The 23,330-nt window shown below is 44.1% G+C and overlaps 1 protein-coding gene across 13 annotated transcripts in view; it reads left to right on the top strand.

The window, feature by feature from the left end:
* SYNE1 (spectrin repeat containing nuclear envelope protein 1) overlaps window positions 1-23,330 on the top strand; it is a 499,708-nt gene that overhangs the window by 117,200 nt on the left and 359,178 nt on the right. For 10 of the 13 annotated variants that reach the window (XM_075126812.1, XM_075126818.1, XM_075126819.1 and 7 more), the window contains 5 exons: window positions 3,301-3,321; window positions 3,756-3,848; window positions 12,896-13,074; window positions 15,070-15,266; window positions 15,403-15,509. In XM_075126812.1, the coding sequence (XP_074982913.1) occupies window positions 3,301-3,321; window positions 3,756-3,848; window positions 12,896-13,074; window positions 15,070-15,266; window positions 15,403-15,509 (597 nt within the window). The remainder of the gene's footprint in view (window positions 1-3,300; window positions 3,322-3,755; window positions 3,849-12,895; window positions 13,075-15,069; window positions 15,267-15,402; window positions 15,510-23,330) is intronic. The other 3 variants (XM_075126813.1, XM_075126823.1, XM_075126822.1) reach the window with 1 other exon arrangement.

The raw sequence follows: 23,330 nt of genomic DNA, 5'->3' as shown, positions 1-23,330 counted from the left end.
TGATTTTCACTATTTCATCCGAAAATGCTTCTTCTGTATAGAAGGAATGCTGGGCCATCTTTTGAAGGAGCCCTCGGATCCATCTTATGATCTTGTTATTGAATGTTGTCTTTGATTTCGGTTGGGGTAGCGAAGCTTTTGTCAGATATGTTTTATTAATTTATCCAGTGATTCTACAAATACTACAGGGGCATGTTTAAAAATGAACCTGATATTTTATATCCCTTTGATAAGGCTTGGGAGTAGGGATTCACCCAAAGTGCCCTTTGAGCTACAGCAGAGGTTGCCATTTTCATATATTTGAAGGTAGAATTGAGTGAGTCTTGTACTGCATTGTGCAAAAATATGAAAACTAATTGTCACTAACCTAATATCTTTTTGGATAAAACCGGGTTTTGCCCTGGGCCTGGAAGGTTTCCTTTCTAATTCCTCAATCAACTTTAATAGGGTACAAACCAAAGAAAATACAGTACTTGGAAGGATATGTTCATATGAGCAGTCGCCTAATCAAAAGCTTTTTTGAGAGCCCTGTCAATCTTTTTATCTGTGGGATCTGTAAGGAAAGCATTGCTCTCTAGAGGAAATGAAGATTTGTTGAGACTTGAGGCAGCTTTGGGGGATGAGCCCCCAAATATATATATTTTTGAACTAGGCTATATACAGTAACTTTTCCTTGTTAACCAGTAGAAGAAATACAGAATCCTAGTTTCCCCAGGAGACTTATACCAGTTTTTTGTGGAGTGGATTGCCAAAATATCCTGTGGGGAATTCTCCTCTAGGGCTCTTTCCAGGGTCCCTGTGGGATTTTAAGAGCAGAGGGAGTTAGCTGTACAACCTTACATGAAAGTTTTGCCAAACAAACCGTGATCCTTTCCTTTAAATGTTATAGCTCAAGGGTGGGCAAACTTTTTGGCCCGAGGGCCACATCTGGGAATAGAAATTTTATGGTGGGCCATGAATGCTCACAAAATTGGGGTTTGGGTGCAGGAAGGGGTGCAGGCTCTGGTTGGGGCTGCAGGCTCTGGGGTGGGGCTGGGGATGAAGGGTTTGGGGTTCAGGAGGGTGCTGTGGCTGGGATCGAGGGGTTTGGAGGTGGGGAGGGGGATCAGGGCTGCGGCAGCGGGTTGGGGCATGGGGAGAGGCTCAAGGCTCCAGGCGGTGCTTACCTCAAGCGGCTCCCAGAAGCAGCGGCATGTCCCTTTTCCGGCTCTGATGTGGAGGCATGGCCAGGGAGCTCTGCACGCTGGCCTGTCCGCAGGCACCACCCCTGCAGCTCCCATTGGAGTGCCAGAGGGGGCCATTGGAGCAGTGCCACTGGAGCGTGTATGAGCTGGAGGGGGGGCCATGTCGTGGCTTCCGGAAGCTGTGTGGAGCAGCCCCTGACCTTGCTCCCTGGCTGGAGCGCTGGAATGGGGCCATGCGTCTGCTTCCGGGAGCTGTGTGGAGCGGCTCTGACCTTGTTCCCCAACGGGAGCTCGACAGCCAGCTTAAAACGGCTGGCGGGCCTTAGTTTGCCCACCCCAGTTATAGCAACTTCTGTGGCTTCTCTGTTGCTGGGTCAAAGGACGACACCTTTCTCCATATGGTTAAAGGTCACATGAAATTAGTCTCCTGCCCTCTTAGTCCCAACCAACATTTGAAGGTTCTTCTGCCCACTCCCACCCTCATCCCCATCTTCCTCTCACAGATACACCTGCATAACGTTAGAACCTTGGGAGTCCTTGGTCAGAGTAACACAGTGACTGGGAGCATCCAAGGAGTGTTTTAAAAATTATTCGTGGTGACTGGTGGTACTAATGTTTTTTACAGGAAAAAAGGAGGAGCTGTCTGCCCAGGGATACAGAACATTGACATTAAAATTAATTAATTCATTCATTAATATATTTTGGGATTGCATGTCAGATCTGAAATTCAGCCAGAGCTGTCCAGAGTGGAGGTCCGGTAAATATTTTTAACCCCCCTGGAGTTTTCATAACATGGTGGAGGGTGGGGCGTAGGGAGCTCCAGGAAATACTCTATGAGAATTTAAGCCCTGGAGTATAGAGATTTGGTTCTTTAAACAAAAGGAAGCTCTCCTGAATTTCTCAGCAGGATGATGTATTAGGAGGTGGTGCTTTATCTTAAGCTATACAGTTCTTCCAATTGTCTGTGTTTGTTTCTGAAAAATTTTAATAGAAATCTAATATATCAAAAAATCCAATGTGAAAAAAGAAAAAAGTTGAAATTTACTAGTTTTACAAAAATGTAACATTGACTTCAGAAAAGTTATTCATGATTTACATCACCGTCACTGACAGAAGAATCAGACCCACTGTGTATTTTTCTATGCTTTTTAATGCTAATTCTGTGGATATTCTTTCTTATTCTGTTTCATGGATTTCTGTTTTTCTGCTACATTTTCTTTGATTCTACAGTCTATTGTATATTCAACCTCTTCTTTACTGAGTTTTGTCTTTTGGCATTATTTTTGATGAGCATATGTCTAGTGGTTAGTGTAGGACCCCGAGGCCATGTCTACACTTACTGGTAGATAGGCACTGCTGCAATTGATGCAACGAGTGTCGATTTAGCAGGTCTCTCTCATCGATTTGTGTACACTCTCCCATCAATCTGTGTACTTCACCTGCCCAAGAAGAGTAAAGGAAGTCTGTGGGAGAGCATCACCCATCGACACAGTGCGGTGTAGACACTGTAGTATATTGACCAAAGCTATGTTGACTTCAGTTACGGTATTCACATAACTGAAGTAGCATAACTTGGGTCAATTTACTGTGGAAGTGTAGACCAGGCCTGAGTCTGATTCTGATCCTAGATTCTGTTCTTGTCTTTGTGATTGATTTATTGCATGACTTTGGAAAGTCATTCATTCTTCTCTGTGCATCTATTGACCTATGTTTAAAAGATATATAATAATGCCAACTTCACTAAGGATGTAAGTCCTTTACAACGCTTGTATGAAAGGATCTCTACTTGACACGTATCTCATCTTTTCTTTTCAAGGTCTGTTTATTCTTTTCTTGCTCCCCATTTATTTCCTGTTCCCTTCTTCTCTCTTTCCCTGATCATCTTCATACAAAATATGGCAAGAACAGCTTGTTCATAGCTAAATGAGTAATTTGAGATAACAACTAGTGAGTACAAGAATGGAACACTGTGGATTCTATGCATTGCATTGCTGATTAGTCTTGTTATAGCAGTGCTTTCTTTACATTCCAGAATTTAATTACCAGGAAAATGAATTAATTTATCACATTAAGCTGATTTTATATATCACTGTTTCCCCTTTGCTTTTCATGCTAGTCCATGTACAGAGGATCACCGGTTAGTACAAAGATTTTCTGGAATTTTTAACCCTATAACAAACTTGCATAAGTACAAAAAGTATAAATTAAGTGGTATATTTTTTCCATTTGAAGTTGAATATATTAATGGAACAATCCTGTATTGGCCAATATGGTAGTTTAGATTAGTTTTTACATGTAGTTCCTGTGGTTTTATGATAAATCATGTTTAATCACAAACTGAAAAATATATTCATATATTGTTATACTTCTGTTTGTTATCTTGCTCCATTTTAAGGTATAACTGTAGCTGTGCAATATATTAACTGATGTTCTCATCACTGCACTGAATTTTTGAATAAAAAAACTAACTATTTTTGCATAAATTTACTATACAACAAACCCATTCAGAATCCTTGTAATAATTGTCACTATCTCCTGTATGTGATAATGTGTATTTTCTTTTCTAAACAGATTAAACTAGTCAACATCAATTCAACTGATATTGCTGATGGTAGGCCTTCTATTGTACTTGGCTTGATGTGGACCATAATTTTATATTTTCAGGTATTATATTTTCTATATTTGACTATTATTTTTGAAGTAATGGGCCAGATCCTCACCTGACATAAGTTGGTGTAGCTCCAGTGACTTCAACAAAGCTCTGCCAGTTTACACCACCTGAGGATCTGGCCCAATGTCTGTATGAGGATGGGACTATTCACTATGTATAAAGTTAAACATGTGTGTAAGTTTTTGCAGGATTGGGGCTTAGGAATGTACCTTTAAAATTATGCCAAGTTATTATTGGCATATACTCCTACTTTTCCTGAAGAAAGCAAACTATATATATATATATATATATATATATATATATATATATATATATATATATATATATGAAATCAAGTAAATAAAAAAGGACTAGTTGTAAACAAGCACCATCAATCACTGTAAGCCTTATTTATACTAACAGAGAACCTGCTAGTGAATGCACCAAGTTTTCAAGTCCAGCAGATTCAATATGTAAACACAGTTTACTATTTAGCGGCTGAAGTGTGGCCTCACATATACATGTGTGACACCTACTGATTTCATCAGGAGCTGCAGATACTTTCAAGGGCAGAATTTGATCCTGTGTGTAATGAGGCACTCACCTTCTGAACACTTCCTTGTAGCTGGATGTGTTATTGCATGCCTTTTCCTGCTCCTGGTACTCCCTGCAGGTTGCTGGCTGACTTTTTGGGATCTTCTGTGGCTTGGCCCTTTGACTGAGTCACAAAGTCCAAATGAATCCCTACCACAATAGTAAAGAGCTACTAAATGAACAGTCCTATTAAGTCCCTGGCTCTAGTCTCTTTAAATTCAGCTCTTTGTTCAGGCTCTCAAATAAGCCTGTCCCCTTCTTGTGGTTGATGCTACTGTGGCCAGAGGGGGAGCCTGGGCCCGCCCACTATTCCGAGTTGCAATCCAGTAATCCTGTATACAGCAGCCACGTACGGCTTGATATCAGTTCATTGCTGCTTCTTCCTTGGGCTTCTCCCTACCTGATCCATGTTAGCTTATCTCAGGGTTAGGTTCTTAGACCCTCCCTCTCCCTGCAAACCCAGATAAAGCAAATGCAGCCAGAAACAAACTCTGGTTCTTCTTCAAAGAGTGTCCCTGTGGGTGCTCCACTTTAGGTGTCTTGGTGCCCTGCGCTTGCAATTGTAGATTTGTAGTAGAAGTGCCCTGGTTGGCCACACACGCGTGGCAGCCGTCTCGCACCACTCTGAGTGGCCACTTAGCTTGCGCAGCCAACCATCCCTCAGTTCCTTCTCTACCGCCTTTGGCGTGAGTTGGACCGCCAGCAGCGCCACTTTCAAATTGTAGATAGCTACCCTTTCTTTTCTTTTTCTTTATAGTTTCTTTCTTTCACTCACCCTGCCTCCAGCAGGCCCCACTTTGAATAACAACAGCCAAGTGCAGGACTCATCTCCTTCCCTCAGGCGTGCCCAGCTCTCCTGGTTTCAAACACTGCCTAACGTGCAGACTCTCCATTCCTGTGTCGGATGGCCACCCTCAGTGCGTCCGCTGCCTTGGAGAGACTCGTATTGCCCAGAAATGTCCGCATTGTAAAAAGTTAACTGTTAGGACATGAAAGGCAAGGGATCTCCAACTTAAACTGTTAATGGTGGAAAAATCCCTCAGACCAGTCTCCGACCCTGAGACCAGAATGCCTCCGGGCCAATGATTACCATCGGCAGCCTCTGACAGGGGTTCTACCTCTAAGGCTGTTACCAAGGAGCCTGCTTCCAAAAAGGATGCAAAAAAGTGCACCCATACATCCCCACAGAGAGATTCGCCCAAAAGAAAGTGATCTCCAGGTGGAAAATCTGCCCCAGTACTGACAGCACTGAAACCAACGGACCGTGAGACATCGGGAATGCCCAGTAGGGAGACGTCCCGAGGAGCTAAAGACCCGGAATGGGTAATCTCTCTCTCAGGTGCACCCCATAAGAATAAAACATCTACCTCGGCACCGACAGAGCCAAGGAAATCCTTGGCATCGAATCCTGCAATGACGCCCCCCCTTGGTACCCACGCAGCATAGCAAGTCTGCGGTTCCAACATTTCTGACATCAACAGCAAATCAGAGTGTACTCCCATTCCCGGCACCGAGCTTCCCAGTACCATGCCAATTCAGCAGACACACGGACCTCCTAGTCACCTCCACGCTGGGGACTCCCTTGTTCGGCACCGACGGTACCACAGTCAGACCAGGATCGATCTGAATAGGCACTCCTAGTAGATCTGCACCTCCACTATCTAGTGATGAGGATGAAGAGGATGAATCAGGTCTTTATACCCCTTGTCATTCCTCCCCGAAACCGGGACCCTCTCACCAACAACCATCTATGCAAGGGCAAAGCTGGCAGGCACAACCGTGGATGCTGTCGCCCATTGTTATGCCACCCAACTGGCCATACTGGGACCTATGAGCAAACTACAGAGCCCATAATTTAACCCCCACAACCCACCAGCGTCAAGGGACACCTGATCCCCTTCACCCACAAACCCACCACCATCGGAGGCCCAGGAGGAAGAGGGAAAGGAGCTGGAAGAGGCTCCTAAAGGCAACATACTGCCACCCATCCATATTTCATCCTCGTCTCTGGACGAAACAATTATGCCACTGCCTCCCACCACAGGAGATGACTTCAAGTCCTTCCAGGACTTATTCAAAAGAGTTGCAGAATCCCTGGATATCTCTCTAGCAGAGCTGCCAGAGACCCAGCACAAACTTACTGACATCCTGCAGGCATCCCCATCAGCAAAGGTAGCTCTGCCCATCAACGCTGCTATAATGGATCCTGCAAAGATAATATGGCAGACACCTGCCACTGCCCCACCCTCCTGTAAACTCTCGGACAGAAAATATTATGTACCAGCGAAAGGGGCTGAGTTCTTATTTACTCACCTGGCTCCAAATTCACTGGTTGTAGAGGCAGTAAACCAAAGGGGAAAACAGCACCAGTCAAAAATCACCCCTTATGACAAAGACTGGAAAAGGCTTGACCTCTTTGGATGCAAAGCCTATTCCTTGGCCTCGCTGCAATTTCGCATAGCAAACTACTCTGCTCTGTTGGCGAAATACACTTACAACTTGTTTAATAAAATGACATTTTTTATTGAACAAATGTCAGAGGAATCAAAACAACAATACAAAGCTAACATTGCGGAGGGCGCCTTAATTGCCAAAACAGTCCTATAGGCTTCCCTTGAGTCCACTGACATGGCAGCTCATTCTATCGCCACGTCCATGGTCCTGTGTTGAGCATCATGTTACCACCTCTCTGGATTTCCTAGGGTAGTACAAGCCACAGTTGAGGACCTGCCCTTTGAGGGACAAAAAGTGTTTGTGGAAAGCACAGATGCATCTCTACATACCTTAAAGGACTTGAGAACCGCCTTGAAGACTGCAGGCATTTACGTCCCCCCAAAGAAGAAGAAACAGGGAGATTCTACATTAAAAGATTCCTCCCTACTCCGTACACCCAACCCCAGAGACATTATGATCAACATCGAAAACAAAAACAATTGAAGTGCAGGCAGAACCAAGATCAACCCACCACATCTCAACCTTCAACATCACATCAATCATTTTGAAATATCAGTTGAGGGCTCGAGACCTCTGTGTTCTCCCATCCTGGAATATCAGATGACCTCCAGTCCATTTGGAGACCGCCTGCTACTACACTACCTAGTCTGGAACATCACTACAGACAAATAGGTCCTGGAAATCATCCAGAAGGGTTACTTTATCCCATTTACTTCTACTCCCCACCCACCCACCTTCTCCGTCTCTCTTCAGGGACCCCTCTCACAAGCCCCTGTTACAGCAGGAAATACACCACCTCCTGCAACTAGGAGCTGTGGAACTAGTACCACCTCAACATAGAGGAAGAGAGTTTTATTCCCATTATTTTCTAACGCAGAAAAAGAACAGTGGACGGAGACCCATTCTGGACTTATGCAAACTCAGCAAGTTTGTGAGAATGCAACATTTTAGAATGGTAACCCTGGCAACCATAATTCTGGCATTAGAGGAAGGAGACTGGCTCTCATCCCTCGACTTACAAGATGCCTACTTTCATGTCACCATTCATCCAGTGCACAGAAGATCCCTGTGCTTCACATTAGGCCATTAACATTACCAATACAAAGTGCTACCCTTTGGATTATCGACAGCCCCCAGGGTATTCTCCAAAGTCCTGGCCCTTGCCGCAGCTCATCTCTGTAGACTAGGAGCAATGATCTTTCCATACTTGGATGACTGCCTCATAAGAGCATCAACACAACAGGCAAGCAGTACAAGCTACACAAACCACAGTAACCCTCTTCACCAAACTAGGGTTTCAAATAAACGTCCAAAAGTCCAACTTGGTCTCTGTCCAACAACTAGAGTTTATAGGGGCCTACCTTGACAGCCTCCCAGCAGCGATTCCTCAACCTAACCATGCTGATAACTACGGTCACAGACAGCCCTCAAACGTCTGCCAGGACCTGCCTACAGCTCTTGGAGCATATGACTGCTCCGACTTATGTAGTCAAACATGCCAGACTACACATGAGATGCCTACAGGCCTGGCTTCGCACCTGCTATATACCACACAGGCATTCCCTCCACAAAAGACTTACAATGCCCCACAAGGTGAAGGATTCCCTCAAGTGGTGGTTGCAACCGCAAAAGATCTGCGTGGGGATCCCATTTCAACGAACAGCTTCCACCATGAATGCCTCCCTCATCAGATGGGGCGCTCGTCTGGGCAACAATGCTATCCAGGGATGCTGGTCCCCAGTGGAAGCCAACTTACATATAAACATTCTAGAACTCAGAGCAATCAGAAAAGCATGCGAGCACTTCCTTCCACTCATCCTCAACAATACCATCAAAGTCCTCATGGACATCACAGCCTGCATGTTTTATAAAAACTGACAGCAGTGAGCTCGATCATATCCTCTCTGCATCAAGGCACTATGCCTATGGCAATGGTGCATCTCCAACAAAGTAGACATCTCTGCGTCTTACCTGCCAGGGCTTCAGAACACTACGGCAGATCAACTGAGCAGACACTTCTCACAAACCCACGAGTGGGAGATGGACTACCCGACCCTCCTGACCGTATTCCACCGGTGGGGGTTCCCTGCTATAGACTTATTCTCAGTGGCTTACAATACGAAATGCCCTCAGTATTGCTCCCAAGTGGGGCTCGGTCAGCATTCCCTGGGCGATGCTTTCCTTACAAAATGGGAGGCGCCACTAATGTTCGACTTCCCCCTGATTCCTCTATTGAACTGGGTGCTACACAAAATCAGACAGGATAAGGCCGGGGTCATACTTATTGCACCCACATGGCCCAGGCATACGTGATTCCCATACCTGAGACAGATGGTGGTGAAACCACCTCTAATCCTTCCACTACTTCCTCACCTCTTGACACAGGACAACAGCTGAGTCAATCACCCCAACCTAGCGGTTCTCAACCTCAAGGCCTGGTTACTCCATGGCTAATCCGAGGAAGTTAAAGACATTCTCTTGAATAGCCGCAGGCCGAGCACACAGAAAACATACACTCAGAAGTGGGTACGATTCTGCACCTTGTGTGAGGCTAACCATGTTGCCTCATTCCGTTCCGTACCCAGGGTCCTGGACTATATACTAGGCCTTAAAAAATAGGGTCCTCCCCAACTGTTCCATAAAGGTTCACCTAGCTGCAATCATCTCACTACACGATAAGGTAGATAGAACCACCATCTTTGTTCACCCAACAACTAAGTGTTTCCTAAAGAGCATGACTAACATCTACCCACCTCTGAAAGACCCTACTCCTTTGTGGGACCTTAACCTCGTGCTACGCACCCTTATGGGTAAATCATTCGACCCCCTTGCAACTTGCTCATTGCTACATCTATCGATGAAGGTCTCCTTCCTTATCGCGATCGCTTCAGCAAGAAGAGTAGGGGAGCTAGGGGCCCTAATGGCACACCCTCTGTATACCACATTCCATAAAGACAAACTGATCCTAAGAGACCACCCCAAATTTATACCTAAAGTAGCCTCTTCATTTCATTTAAACCAACCCATTTGCTTACCTGTGTTTTTTCCAAAACCCCATGCCGATGCCAGGGAGGCATCCCTTCACACTCTCGACATCTGTAGACCTCTGGCCTTCTACCTAGAAAGAAAAAAGAGATATAGAAAATTGTCACGTCTCTTTCTATCAGTCACAGAGTGATCAAAGTGTGAGGCCATCTTTAAACAAAGACTATCTAAGTGGATTTCTGGCTGTATCCACCTATGCTATCATCAGAGCTACATCGTGGCTCCAGCTAGGGTTCGTACATACTCCACCAGAGCACTGTCCAAGTCAGTAGCGTTTCACAATAACTTACCCATCGTAGACATTTGCAGAGTAGCTACCTGGGCCTCGGCCCACACGTTTACCAAACAATATGCCCTGGAATAACATTCCTTTGCCGACACTCAGTTCAGACTCTCGGTACTATCCACCCTCAACAAAGATACTCTGAAGCCCCTACTTCCATCGAGGGGTACTGCTCCATAGTCTCCTAAAATGGAGCACCCACAGGGACACTCCTCAAATAAGAAGAGAAGGTTACTCACCTTGTGCAGTAACTGAGGTTCTTCAAGATGGTTGTTCCTGTGGGTGCTCCACTACCTTCCCTCCTCCTCCCCTCTACTTTGTTGTTTCACGCTGACTCTCTGGGGTATAGAAGGAACTGAGGGACAGTTGGCTGCGCACAGTAAGTGGCTGTTCGGAGCAGCGCGAGACGGCTGCCGTGCGCATGCGGCCAACCGGGGCACTGTTACTACAAATCTCCGATTACAAGCGCAGGGCGCCAAGACACCTAAAATGGAGCACCCACAGGGACAGTCATCTTAAAGAACCTCAGTTACTGCACAAAGTGAGTAACCTTCTCTTATCCCTCAAGTTTCTGTGGCCAGAGAGAAGCACCCTTCTTCACACCTCTGGTCTCAGCTAGGAACTGAGCTGCTCAGGCCAGGCAGCTCCTTTTATCTAGGCCAGCATGGCCCTGATTGGCTGTTGCTAGCCCCTCTAGCCCTTGGAGGGCCACATCTCTCTAGCTTTCAAAATGACTACTCCAGAGAGTCCACTATAGGCAAGCTTGAAGGACCCACCATTGCTACTCTTTTCCTTTCAGCTTGCTGCTTCTTGGGGCAGGGTATGATAGGACCATAGGGCCTCCAGCAAAGGCCGAATACACCCTGCAACATTGTGGGCGGTAGAATGGAAATCATTTTGGGGGGAGGGATAGCTCAGTGATTTGAGCATTGGCCTGCTAAACCCAGGGTTGTGAGTTCAATCCTTGAGGGGGCCATTTGGAATCTGGGGCAAAAATTGGGGATTGGTCCTGCTTTGAGCAGGGGGTTGGACTAGATGACCTCCTGAGGTCCCTTCCAACCCTGATATTCTATGATTCTATGATTTATGCTCTCCAGGGGTTAAAATGGGAAAAAAAGGTGATGTTACTCTTCAGACTCTGCCCCTCTGAGCTGACTAAACGAGACAGTGCTCACAAAGGGATGATTGTGCGTGCTTCTTGGCTCCACAGGGCTCCCTGACTTTGGCTTCCCTTTGTCATGGCTTCAGTTGGCCCATGGGCTTTGCTAGGCTTCTAGGGCGTGGCTCCTTCATGACCAGGGTCAAAAATAAAGTGGTGGTATCTCCCAAATGCAAAGCACATGTTGCGCCAATATAACTACAGTAAATTGTGCAGATCTCAGATTCTCCCTCTTGTTTCTTACATGAGGAATGCAATAATTAACCATGTTGACATTTAAATTATCATTACTGGGCAACTGAGTTAATGTCTCACTGAGATGAGTGGGGCACTTCTTCCCTGGCAGAGCTGTTATTCCAAGCTGTCTCTAAACCAACCTTGGCACCATTTGCACTTGATTTGCTTTTTGAAGTTTTCTTTATAACCATTAAAAGTAGAAACTTAGTTTTTGAGAAAATGAAAACTGACATTCTGGAGAAAAAATGCTTCAGAGAAGTGCTGCTACAGTGTATGGGCATGTAGTAACTGTTGCCAAGCCCTGATACTCTCTAAGAGAGCCTGATTCTTTAAGGTACTGAGCTGTTCTGTGATGTTCTGTGAGCAGTCTCAACTCTCTGAATCTTTGTTTCTTAAAGCAGGCAAATATGTGCCAACCATATATGTGTGTGTGTGTGTGTGTATATATATATATATATATATATATATATATATATAACCATTTCCTATTAAAACCAAGTTGTGAATGTAATGCTCTTAAAAGTGTGGGACTAATGGTTTTCATTTGAGCCAGGGATGGAACATATAAGTGCTCTGTGAATTGCCTCACTGGTATTTGCTAATGTACACCCCTGTACTATTCCATTGCGAGGCCTCTTCTAACTAGAGACATCCAGTCATTCAGAATCAAACCATAACAATGCACTAGTTTGGGGATGAAAATGAAACTACTACAATGAGGTCATCAGAGTCACTTCAACTATTTTGAGGAGGTCATGGGAAGAAGACCCAGGCCTTGTTAACTTCCCCAGCTGCCACCAAATGCCCTCTTCTTGGCCATTGTTGGTTAAACGTAGCGTATTTGGAAAGGTCACTTTCAAGTGTTCACTCTGATTCAAATTCACCAATGGCATCAGGAGATGCAGCTCTATTTAAGTTGATGGAATTGTCTTTTTTTTGAGCTAGTGGTGAATGTGGACCAGTATCTCAGCACAATGAACTAGTAATTTGCATAAGAATGTGTAATGCTATGTAAAGTGATATGTTTACACATTGTTCAAGCAAATAGGACATCAGTAAGAGTCAACAGTTTCTGGATGCTCAGCAGGTCTGAAAAGAAGGCCATTTATTTAGGCACTTAAATAAGGATTTATGAAGTGACCTTTAGGAACTTATTTTTTTAAAAAAAATCTTGCTCATTATTTTCATGTTTTTTAATTTTAGCCCATGTCTAATCCTGTTAATGTCCTGTTCATTATGATTAAAATAAATATCAGTATTACAATAAACTGATGTCATTCTAAACACAGATTGAAGAGCTGACAAGCAACCTGCCACAGCTGCAGTCATTGTCTAGCAGTACATCTTCTGTGGACAGTGTCGTCAGCTCTGAGACTGCAAGTCCACCAACAAAAAGGAAGGTAGTTACCAAAGTCCAAGGAAACGCTAAGAAGGCTTTGTTAAAGTGGGTGCAGTACACAGCAGCAAAGTAAGTTAAACTCACAAATTAATTTAGATTGTAAGCTCTTTACTTAGGACTGGAGATCTTTTTCTGTGTTTTTACAGTGCCTAGCACAATGTGTTCCTGGCCCATGACTGGGGCTCCTAGGTGTTACTATAATACAAATAATAATAAAGAATAATATTTAGATTACTTTTACAAAGCAATCCCATTTTATGGTATATGAAGCAGAATTATCCCTGAGACAGTGAAAAACTGGAAATAGAGTTGGATGTTGTTTGAATGGCAGTGTTGGCTCTTGCTGCCAAAACCTTTGATACAACAATGTTTGCCCCATTTTGAAAGGGCACTTTTTACAGACTATGCTTTTCTGTCATTTCTGTCTCAGTGAGTGAGTACAATTGTATTTGGGTGCGAGTTGTTGAAAATCACGACTATCATGATTTAATCAGTGGTATTCAGTTACATATATTATATAAATTTCATTAATTTTCATTTCCTATTAAACTAAATTGGTTCAGAGGTGTAACAGGGCACCCTCTTGTTAGCTTCAAAACATTTATCTTCATTTGGTACAATTCTCCTATGTATGCTGATTCCAAAGAGGGCATAAAACAAAAAGTAAATTAGATCAATGAGACCATAGTGATCTGATTGCTTCCACAATAAGAAAAATAAAAAGACAGGTCCTTCCCCTAAAAGCCATAAAAGAATAAACTGGATTTAATTGTTCAAATAAAGTAAATAATTATCTGAAATACAGATATCCACAATAATATCCAGGGAGAACAACCAGCACAGAGAAGTAGAATGGAGCCCCAGAGAGAGTAAATATGATCATAATGTCATAGAACTATATGCCCAGGTCCCTATAACACCAGTGCAGTATAAGGTAATTTACAGTGGAATGCAATCTACTTTGGCATAGCATTCTTCCTACAAAATTATTTGCATTCAGAGACAGACTACTGAAAGCCGATAGCAGCACCATCCAGACAGGTGGCAAGTGAAAAATTGCAGTGATGGGTGAACACAGCAATCAAATTGACCCAAACATTGGGAGAGGAAGGAACATCGTAGTCCCCATCCCTTCATACAAACTCAGAGTGGAACTGCTGCACTGCAGGAGCAGGCTGTGCCATCGGAAAGCATGGTGTATCCTGAACAACCCTCAGGAACTGATGCATAGCCCACTGAAGGGATTGGGAGTCTTTCCAAGGATTTCAGTGGACTTTGGATCAGGCCCTCAGAGAAAGACACTACCTCCATGAAGAATGAACCTCTCTAAGCTACCCTTGTGACTCCACTCTACCCCAAGAGGGGGCAAGCATCTGAAAGCCACAATATGGCCTCACTGGAAGTTTGCCTGAGTAAGGACTGAATAAAAATTGGGGTAAGGACCTCAGTGTCTGGACATGAACATAGTTTTCAGAATTACTTTGAAAAATTAAAATATTACCCATTGCTGATTAGTTTCTCTTTAATATAGTGCTAATCACTTAGATTCCCTCTTGCATCATTGTGTGAGATTCACAGTGGCAGTGTAAGTGGACTGGATATTGTGAGAGGACATTATCACTCATGCATGGAACAAGAACGTACTCCACATTACATTTTTGGACTGAACCACAATGACATAACGTCCTAGGATATTATTTTAAAAGAGAAAAATATTATTGTAATCATTTACTTTAAAAATCCAGATGCAGATAACAAGGGAAGTATATTATAGTGAAGGAAGACTGGAAGGATTCAGTAAGGGAGGAAGGAATAGTGAGTAGTGTTTTATATAGCAACATACTTTGTAGTGTCTCACATACAAGAACCAGAGTTGTAGTTCATTTTCTCATAACACACAGGGCTTAATGTAACCAAACAGCTCACTGGAAATAGAAATTTTTGCTTCAGGCTTATTGGAAAATACACTCTTGGCCACTGATAGAAAACATAACCTTGTATCTTGTGTCTTCATATGACTAGACTGATTCATTGTCCCTTTTTTTCTTTTTGTTAAATTTTAAGGCAGGCTGGAATTGAAGTAAAAGATTTTGGACGAAGTTGGAGGAGTGGTGTTGCCTTTCACTCAGTCATTCATGCTATTCGTCCAGAGCTAGTGGACATGGAGAAAGTGAAAGGAAGATCTAATAGGGAAAACCTAAATGAGGCCTTCACAATTGCAGAAACAGAACTAGGAATCCCAAGACTTCTTGATCCTGAAGGTACTTCACATAAACTATACTGCATCAAATTTTGGATTAGGATAGGCTAATATTTGTTTGAAAGTTTTTCAAGGGTGTGTAACATTTTTGCTGTTCAACTATGAATTAATTTACTATATATTCTGCACTTTTCCAGATGTGGATGTTGACAAGCCAGATGAAAAGTCTATCATGACCTACGTAGCACAGTTCCTGAAACAGTATCCCGATCTTCATAATACAACTGAAATGCAGGAGAATGATGTAGGTGTCCATTACATTTCCATTTTAATCAGTTGCTTTTGCACATAATGGGCATATTTTGACATCTATTTTCAAAACATATAGGTTATCTCGTTTTTTTTTTAAAGACCAGCTGAGTGAAGAACCCACCGGAGCTAGAAAGACCATTAGCTAGAAAAGACTAGCTGACTATAAAAGAAGCCAGTGTTGTGAATGAACACTAGTAACAATTTTGGAGCTGGAGAGAATAGAATGATGATGGAAATAATGACCCTGCAGATAACAGCAGAGGGGAGAGGGAGCAAGAGTAGCTCTGGTGAAGAGTAGCAATCTCAGACCGTGTCTACACCAGAGGGACTGTAGTGGCATAGCTGTGATGCCACAGGTATGATGGCATAACCCCATAGTGTAGACATTGCCTATGGTCACAGAAGGGTTTTTGCCATTGCTATAGAACCACCACCTACCCGAGTGACAGTAGCTAGGTTGACAGAAGCATTCTTCTTCTTCGAGTGCTGTCCCTGTGGGTGCTCCACTCTAGGTGTCGGTGTGTCCCGGCGCCGTTGATTGGAGATTTTTGGTAGTAGTGCCTGGTCGGGACGCAGGTGCTCAGTTGGTATCTCCCATCTCGTTGGAATCTTCCTGAGCGCCTGCATCCCGCACCCCCCTCAGTTCCTTCTCAACCATCCTCGGGTGAAGATGGGACTCAGGGCAGTGCTACTTCTCTTTCCTGGTCTCTGTCGGAAACAGTAACGAAGAACACAGAAATAGTTATTAGTTACATCCCAGTTGTTTCCCTTCCTTTAGAATAGTTACATAGTTTAGTTAGTTTAAAAAACAAAAACAAAAAACAAACAAAAAACTAAACACTTTTCACCTCAGGCTTGTCTCCCGCTGAGACACTATCCCCTGCCATTTCTAATTCAATATGCCAGGGGCTTCAGGATTCAAGAAGTGTGTTTCCTGTCAGGACTCCATGCCAAGGTCTGATGGGCACTCACAATGTGTGAAGTGCCTTGGCGAAACACATGTCCCTGCAAAATGCCTTCACTGTGCAAGCCTCAAGACCAGGGCTCGTCGCGACAGGGACCAGTGGCTTAAAATGTTACTAATGGAAAAATCTCTGCAGCCGCCTTCGGAGATGGGGAAAATTAAACCCTCTCCCTCGTGCTCCCGGCCAGATCGGAGCCAATTGGGAGCATTGCTTCACCCTCTCTGTAGCAGAGGCAAGAAGCCCAACAGTCTCTGAGGAGAGACTTTAACAAGGGTAAAGGGTCTCCCACGAGATCCTCACCCTCTGTATTGACAGCGCAGAAGGCAGGCGCCTCAGGCTGTCACAACGCCTCAGCCGCAGCTTCTGCAGACCGCAGAGGCAGGAACCCGATCTCCCGTGCTGGGAAGGCTTCCGCGGCACCAAGCACTTCAGTGCTAAAAATAGCTGGCAGTGCGGACTGCATGCTCTGCTCCGGTGCCGGGAAGAATGTCCTCACCGAGCCTGCCTTCTGCTCCGGCACCAGCAGTGGACCCCCTGCAGGACTCCTCCACACGTCCCGGGACACCAGTGAGGCTTTGAGGGCAGTCAAGGCTCAGCACAGCCCAGGGAGCAGGAGCAACAGTTTCTCACTCAAGGTGACCTCTCAGTGCCACCTGAGCCTAACTCCCCGCTCCTGGACAAACAGGGCTCGTTTTTTGAACAGCCGCTCTCCCCACCTGAACTGGTTACCTTTACTGATAGCGAACCTGATGTACAGCAGCAGGCGGAGTTCTCCCCATCTGCCTCTCCTCCTCCACCGGAACCTTTTCCGCCTTAGGTCATGGCTCACAACCACCAGTCTCAGTTTCCTTACTTCACCCCTCTGTGGACGGCACCTGGCAACCACCAGTCTAAGTTTCCCTACTTCACCCCTCCATGGACAGCACCTGGCTTCCCTATGCCTTGGTCTCAGTGATACCCTTTGTCACATCCTCCTACCACTCACCCTCAGACCTCTTCTACTGAACCACTACCTCCTTTTGTGCCTTCATCTCCAGCTCCGTCCACTTCTAGAGTGCCTGAACCCCCTCCTGAGAACATGAGCTACGGACCATATCCTGATTCACCGACCCCCTGACTGTCCATCAGCTCCAGACGGAGCCCTCTTCCCTCCGCCTCCACAGAACGTGGACGACTGTAAACAATTTCAAGAACTTTTCAAGAGAGTGTCACTCAGTCAAGACATCCCCTTAGAAGAGGTTCAGGAAACACAAAACAGACTCCTCAGAATCCTTCCACCCTCTGCACGCTCTAAGATCACGCTCCCCATAAACGAGGCACTCTTGGAAACAGCTGACACTCTCTGGCAAACTCCAGCTTCTTTATTACCAACTTACAAAAGGCTGAACGTAAATACTGTGTTCCCACTAAGGACGCTGACTTCCTATTTTCTTATCCACAACTGAACTCTCTTGTCATGGATGCAGTTGCACAACAGACAAAACAGCCGCAATATCGGAGCACCCCGCAAGACAAGGACCTTAAACTCCTTGACGTCTTCGGTCGCAAGGTTTACACGTCCTCCACTCTACAGTTCAGAATTGCGAATTATTCTGCCCTCCTCACCAGCTACGACTTTGATAATTACAATAAACTTTTCGAATTTGCCTCCTACATTCCAGAGGGTAGGAGAACAGACTTCAAATCAATCCCGGTTGAGGGCCAATTAATTTCCAGAACGGCCCTACAAGAAGTTCTAGACACGGCAGACACAGCAGCCCGTACTATTGCAATTGCTGTGGTTATGCACAGATCTTCATGGCTCTCTTCATCTGGCATCCCTAAAGATCTGCAGACCAAAGTGGAGGACCTCCCCTTTGATAAGGATAAACTTTTCTCAAAAACAAAAACAAAAAACCAAAAACCGATCAACTCCTCCACACCATGAAAGATTCTAGAGCGACACTGCACACCCTGGGCATTCACCCATCTTTTCCCAGGAGACAACAATACCAACCCTACCAAAGACCACACACACAACAGTATTATCGGCCTCAACCCAAATCATACGACATAACTAGGAGTTGCGCTAGATCCCTAAGCACAGAAAATATCAAGCTCAAGCAACCACTTCCCACCCACCGGGGAATAAACAACAATTTTGAAACGTTGGTAGAGGGTCTTCAGGACCTCCTCTTGAATCTACCGCCTACTTGCCCATTAGGCCACCGCCTCCAGAGTTTCCAAAATGCCCGGCAGCGGATTACACAGGACCGCTAGGCCCTCAAAATAGTTCAGTCCGGTTACTCTATCCTCTTTATATCCTACCCTTCCCCCTTCCCCGTCTCTCTTCAGGAACCCCTCTCACAAGCACTTACTTCGCATAGAAGTGGCTCACCTTCTACAACTAGGCGCAGTGGAAACTGTGCCGACACAACATCGAGGGAAAGGGTTCTACTCCCATTACTTTCTGATGCAGAAAAAGGCTGGGGGAGGGAGGCCTATATTGGACCTATGCCAACTGAACAAATTCATGAGGATACAAAAATTCAAGATGGTCACACTGGGCACAATAATTCCTGCACTGGATCAAGGGGACTGGTTCACAGGCCTCGACCTCGAGGACGTTTATTTTCTTATACCAATTCATCCAGCTCACAGATGCTTCCTACGTTTCACAATTGGTCACAACCATTTTCAATACAGAGTTCTTCCTTTCACACTCTCTACAGCACCAAAAGTCTTTTTTCAAGACTCTAGCCATGGTCGTGGTTCACCTCCACAGACATGGAATCATGCTTTTTCCCCTACCTGGATGATTGCCTCATCAAGGGCAACTCCTATGGAGAAACAATTCAAGCTACCCATTTCGCCATCTCCCTCTTTCACAGCCTATGCCTCCAAATAAACATCCAGAAATCCACCCTGACACCTACACAACAGATTGAGTCCAGATGAGCTCTAATGAACTCGATCTGGAGCAGAGCCTCACTCCCAAATCACAGATTCCTCACTATCACACAGCTGATACACACGCTCTCTATTCGTTCCAGGACACAGGCAAGAATCTGCCTACAGCTCCTTGGTCACGTGGCAGCCACCACCTTCGTGGTCCAGCACGCCAGGCTACGCATGAGATGTCTTCAGGGCTGGCTCAACTCCAACTTCAAACCCACCAGACACACCTTAGGGATGGTGCTAACTCCTTCTCTTCCCAATGTTCTAGCTTCACTACACTGGTGGACGAGACCAGAAAACCTCTGCATGGGGGTTCCCTTCCAGCAATGATCCCCAACGCTGACGCTCACCACGGACGCTTCCCTAATCGGCTGGGGAACGCATCTGGGGGGACACAGAGCACAAGGCTGCTGGTCCGCATCAGAGACGCGCCTAAACATAAATCTCTTAAAGCTCAGAGCAGTGCGATGAGTATGCCTTCACTTTCTTCCCCTCATAAAGAACAAATTTATTTGGGTCTTAACAGACAACATAGCATGTATGTTTTACATCAACAGGCAAGGGGGAGCCCAATCACACTCCCTATGCATGGAAGCCATCCGACTATAGAATTGGTGCATACAACATGAAATACGAATCATTGCCTACCTGGCTGCCACAATACTACTGCTGACGCACTCAGCAGGCACTTTTTGAGAGAACGCGAATGGGAGCTGCAACCTGCAATACTTCAGCAGCTCTTCTCCCTCTGGGGCACCCCGTCAATGGACCTCTTTGTCACAACCCAGAATTGAAAATGTCGCCTGTTTTGCTCCAGAGTGGGACTCGGGACTGCATCCCTAGGAGACGCGTTTCTCATCCCGTGGTACAACTCTCTCCTGTATGGAAGAGATATTGAAGAGCTCAGAACGGAGCAGAATCCGATCTTCCTTGCCTAAACTATCAGTGACTGTGATGCATGAGTTGGAAAAGGAGGAAGATACTGAGTTAGACTAGGGAGCTCCCAAATGGATCATCTGGAAGAACAAGAACAAAATTATTATTCATTTGACATCAGTCAAATGTCTGCCTGTCTGTCTATCTGTCTGTCCAGAATCACCTCTTCTCATTGTGGATTTCTCTTCTCTAAGAAAGATTTAGAGGTACTTTGATATAACCAGCACTTCCCTAAACAGTAAAGAATATATGTTGCTCTGCATAAATGATTGCTAGGGATGCCTGTTATGATCTGTCAAGGCCTCTCAAATGAGTTTTAAAAAGATGCAGCTGAACTTTAATAGACGTTTCCTGTAATCCTGTTTTGTTAAAATACAAGCATGGGAAATGGTTTGGAAATTGGATTCTGGAAATTCTGAGTTATGAGCATCTATTTTAAATTCCAGGAACATAGGGCCAGAAACATAGCCCATTCAAGTCCATGGAAGGACTCCCTTTGACTTCAATAGGGTTTGCATTGGGCCGTGGCTTGCTTTCTGGTTTCTGACCACTCCAGAGATACCACCAGGATTATACTAACCTGGGGGAAGCCTATATTTTTTACTGAATGTCAGTTGGCAGGCTATGGACCTGTCCAAGGAAAAAAAATGATAGAAGAAGTAGCATACCAGCATTTTTAATTTTAGCTATCATAAATCTTATATTATTACTTCCAAGAAATCTTAACTTCTTGAGGAAGAACTCACCAGCTGTCCCTTTTCACATCACCAATGGATTGTTTAACCTGGAACTGATTGCTGCAGAGGCTTTTTGAGAATACCAAATATCAACAGAATGGCAATGCTTTGGTAGTCTGGCTTGGATATACAGTCTCTGGAGTTGTCTTGGTTTATTGGTTTGAGAGCCCTCACTTGGCAACCTCCACACTTTTATTATTGTAAAGGATTTCTGTGATACACAGGATAGAGAGGCTTACTCTGCACCACAACCACTTTGGATCTGACTTACTCATGATTTGTCAGAGTATCATCAACATTAAAATTGATATTTCCCATGATAGCAGATTCTTGCCATTTAGTATGTTCTCTTTGTCCTTGCCAAGCCCATTATGATGACTTGGGAAGAGCATCACACACAAATTCCGGCAAATATTAGCATCTTAAGTTATGCTGTTCTTACACATACAAAAAGAAGCTGGGAGTGTATGGCTAATCCTGTTGGCAACATCATACCTAGTTTTAATGTTTTCCCAAATATTATTTTATGTGCAACACAGTACCTTTAATTCACATTGCATGTTGCACATGTAGAGACTCTAGTCTTGTAAAGACTAATATATATTAAACTATGAAAAAATGTATATACTGCATTACATTTTTATATGATAAATGATTAGCCAGGTGAAAGGAAAACTGAAGTGATAGCAGGCCAAGATTAACTATGAAATTTTATCATCTAAAATAAATATCTCATTTTTTTAAATTAAATGTCAAGCAAATGTGATCAGAGATTAGATCTCTTACCTAAAAGGAATAATTTTATTTCCACTAGCCAGCTATATTTATAGTTGCTTACACTCCATTCCATACGCTGTTCAAGATGGCTAGTCTTCAGAATATAATTTGCCTATTTAGAAATGTACCCTTTTGATGTTTCTGACTGAGCGTGCAGAGCACTAAGTGTTGATAAATGCCTTGTGTTAAATATGATAGTTCATCAGACATGATGTATGAATGGTAGGTCCTTTGGTGCTTAAGAAACTGTGATTCATTTCCATCTACTACTACTCAAGTTGTACTTGCAACCATTTAATCAGAAGGGGGTCTTCGAACTGCTTATATATCAACCAAGGAACCTTTCATCTGACAAATGGGGCTGAGACACAGAGAGCTATACTGATGCCTCACATGCAGTTACTGAGAGATATATTCCAATGTATGTAGAAAGAAACAAGAGTCCAGTGAAGCAGGCTGCAAAAACAGAATGGTAAAATAGGAGCATGGCTAATAATTTAAAAAATTAACAACTGATTATTCCTAAGCAAAATCATTCTGGGCCAAATTCATCACTTGTGTAAGTAAATACAAATCCATTGACTTTAGGTTGATTTTACAGCATAGCTGAATTTGAGTCCTTCTCTATAGTGGGACTGTATCTATCAACCTGAATAATTTGTTTTGTACAGTATGGTATATTGGAGAATTGGTCTGAAATTCAATAAAGACAAATGCAAAGTACTACACTTAGGAAGAAAAAAATCAAATGAACAAATACAAAATGGCGAATAACTGGCTGGGCACTAGTAATGTTGAAAAAAATATTGGGGTTATGGTGGGTAACAAATTGAATCTGAGTCAACAATGTGGTGCAGTTGCAAAAAAGGCAAATATACCGGGGTGTATTAATAGAGTGTTGTGTATGAGACATAGGAAGTAATTGTTCTCCTCTACTTGGCACTGGTGAGGCCCCAGCTTGAGTAGTGTGTCTAGTTTTAGGTGGAACACTTTAAGAAAAATGTGGACGGATTGGAGTAAGTCCAGAAAAGAGTAACAAAAATGCTAAAAAGAAACATGAGCTATGAGGAAAGGATAAAAATACTGGACACGGTTAGTCTTGAGAAAAGAAGACTGAAGCAGGATCTGATGACAGTCTTCAAATATGTGAAGGATAATTAAGGACAGGAACAGGTTACCAAGGGAGGTTGTGGAATCCCTGTCATTGGAGTTTTTTTAAGAGAAGATTAGACAAACACCTATACTAGAAGGTCTATGCATGCTTAGCCCTTCCTCAGCATGGAGGGACTAGATCACCTCTTGAGTCCCTTCTACTCCTCCATTTCTGTGGTTTCTATGAAATATGATATTGAAATAATCACATATAGGGTGACATTTTGGCTTCATTGAAGTCAGTGGCAGAACTTCCGTTGATTTCAGTGGGTCAGGAATTTCACCCAGAGGCCGTGTGCCACTATACAA

Source organism: Caretta caretta, chromosome 3, assembly GCF_965140235.1.
Source record: "Caretta caretta isolate rCarCar2 chromosome 3, rCarCar1.hap1, whole genome shotgun sequence".
In the NCBI taxonomy this organism is placed as follows: domain Eukaryota; kingdom Metazoa; phylum Chordata; order Testudines; family Cheloniidae; genus Caretta; species Caretta caretta.
Note: the sequence above shows the minus strand (reverse complement) of the source record. Positions and strands in the feature narration are given on the sequence as shown.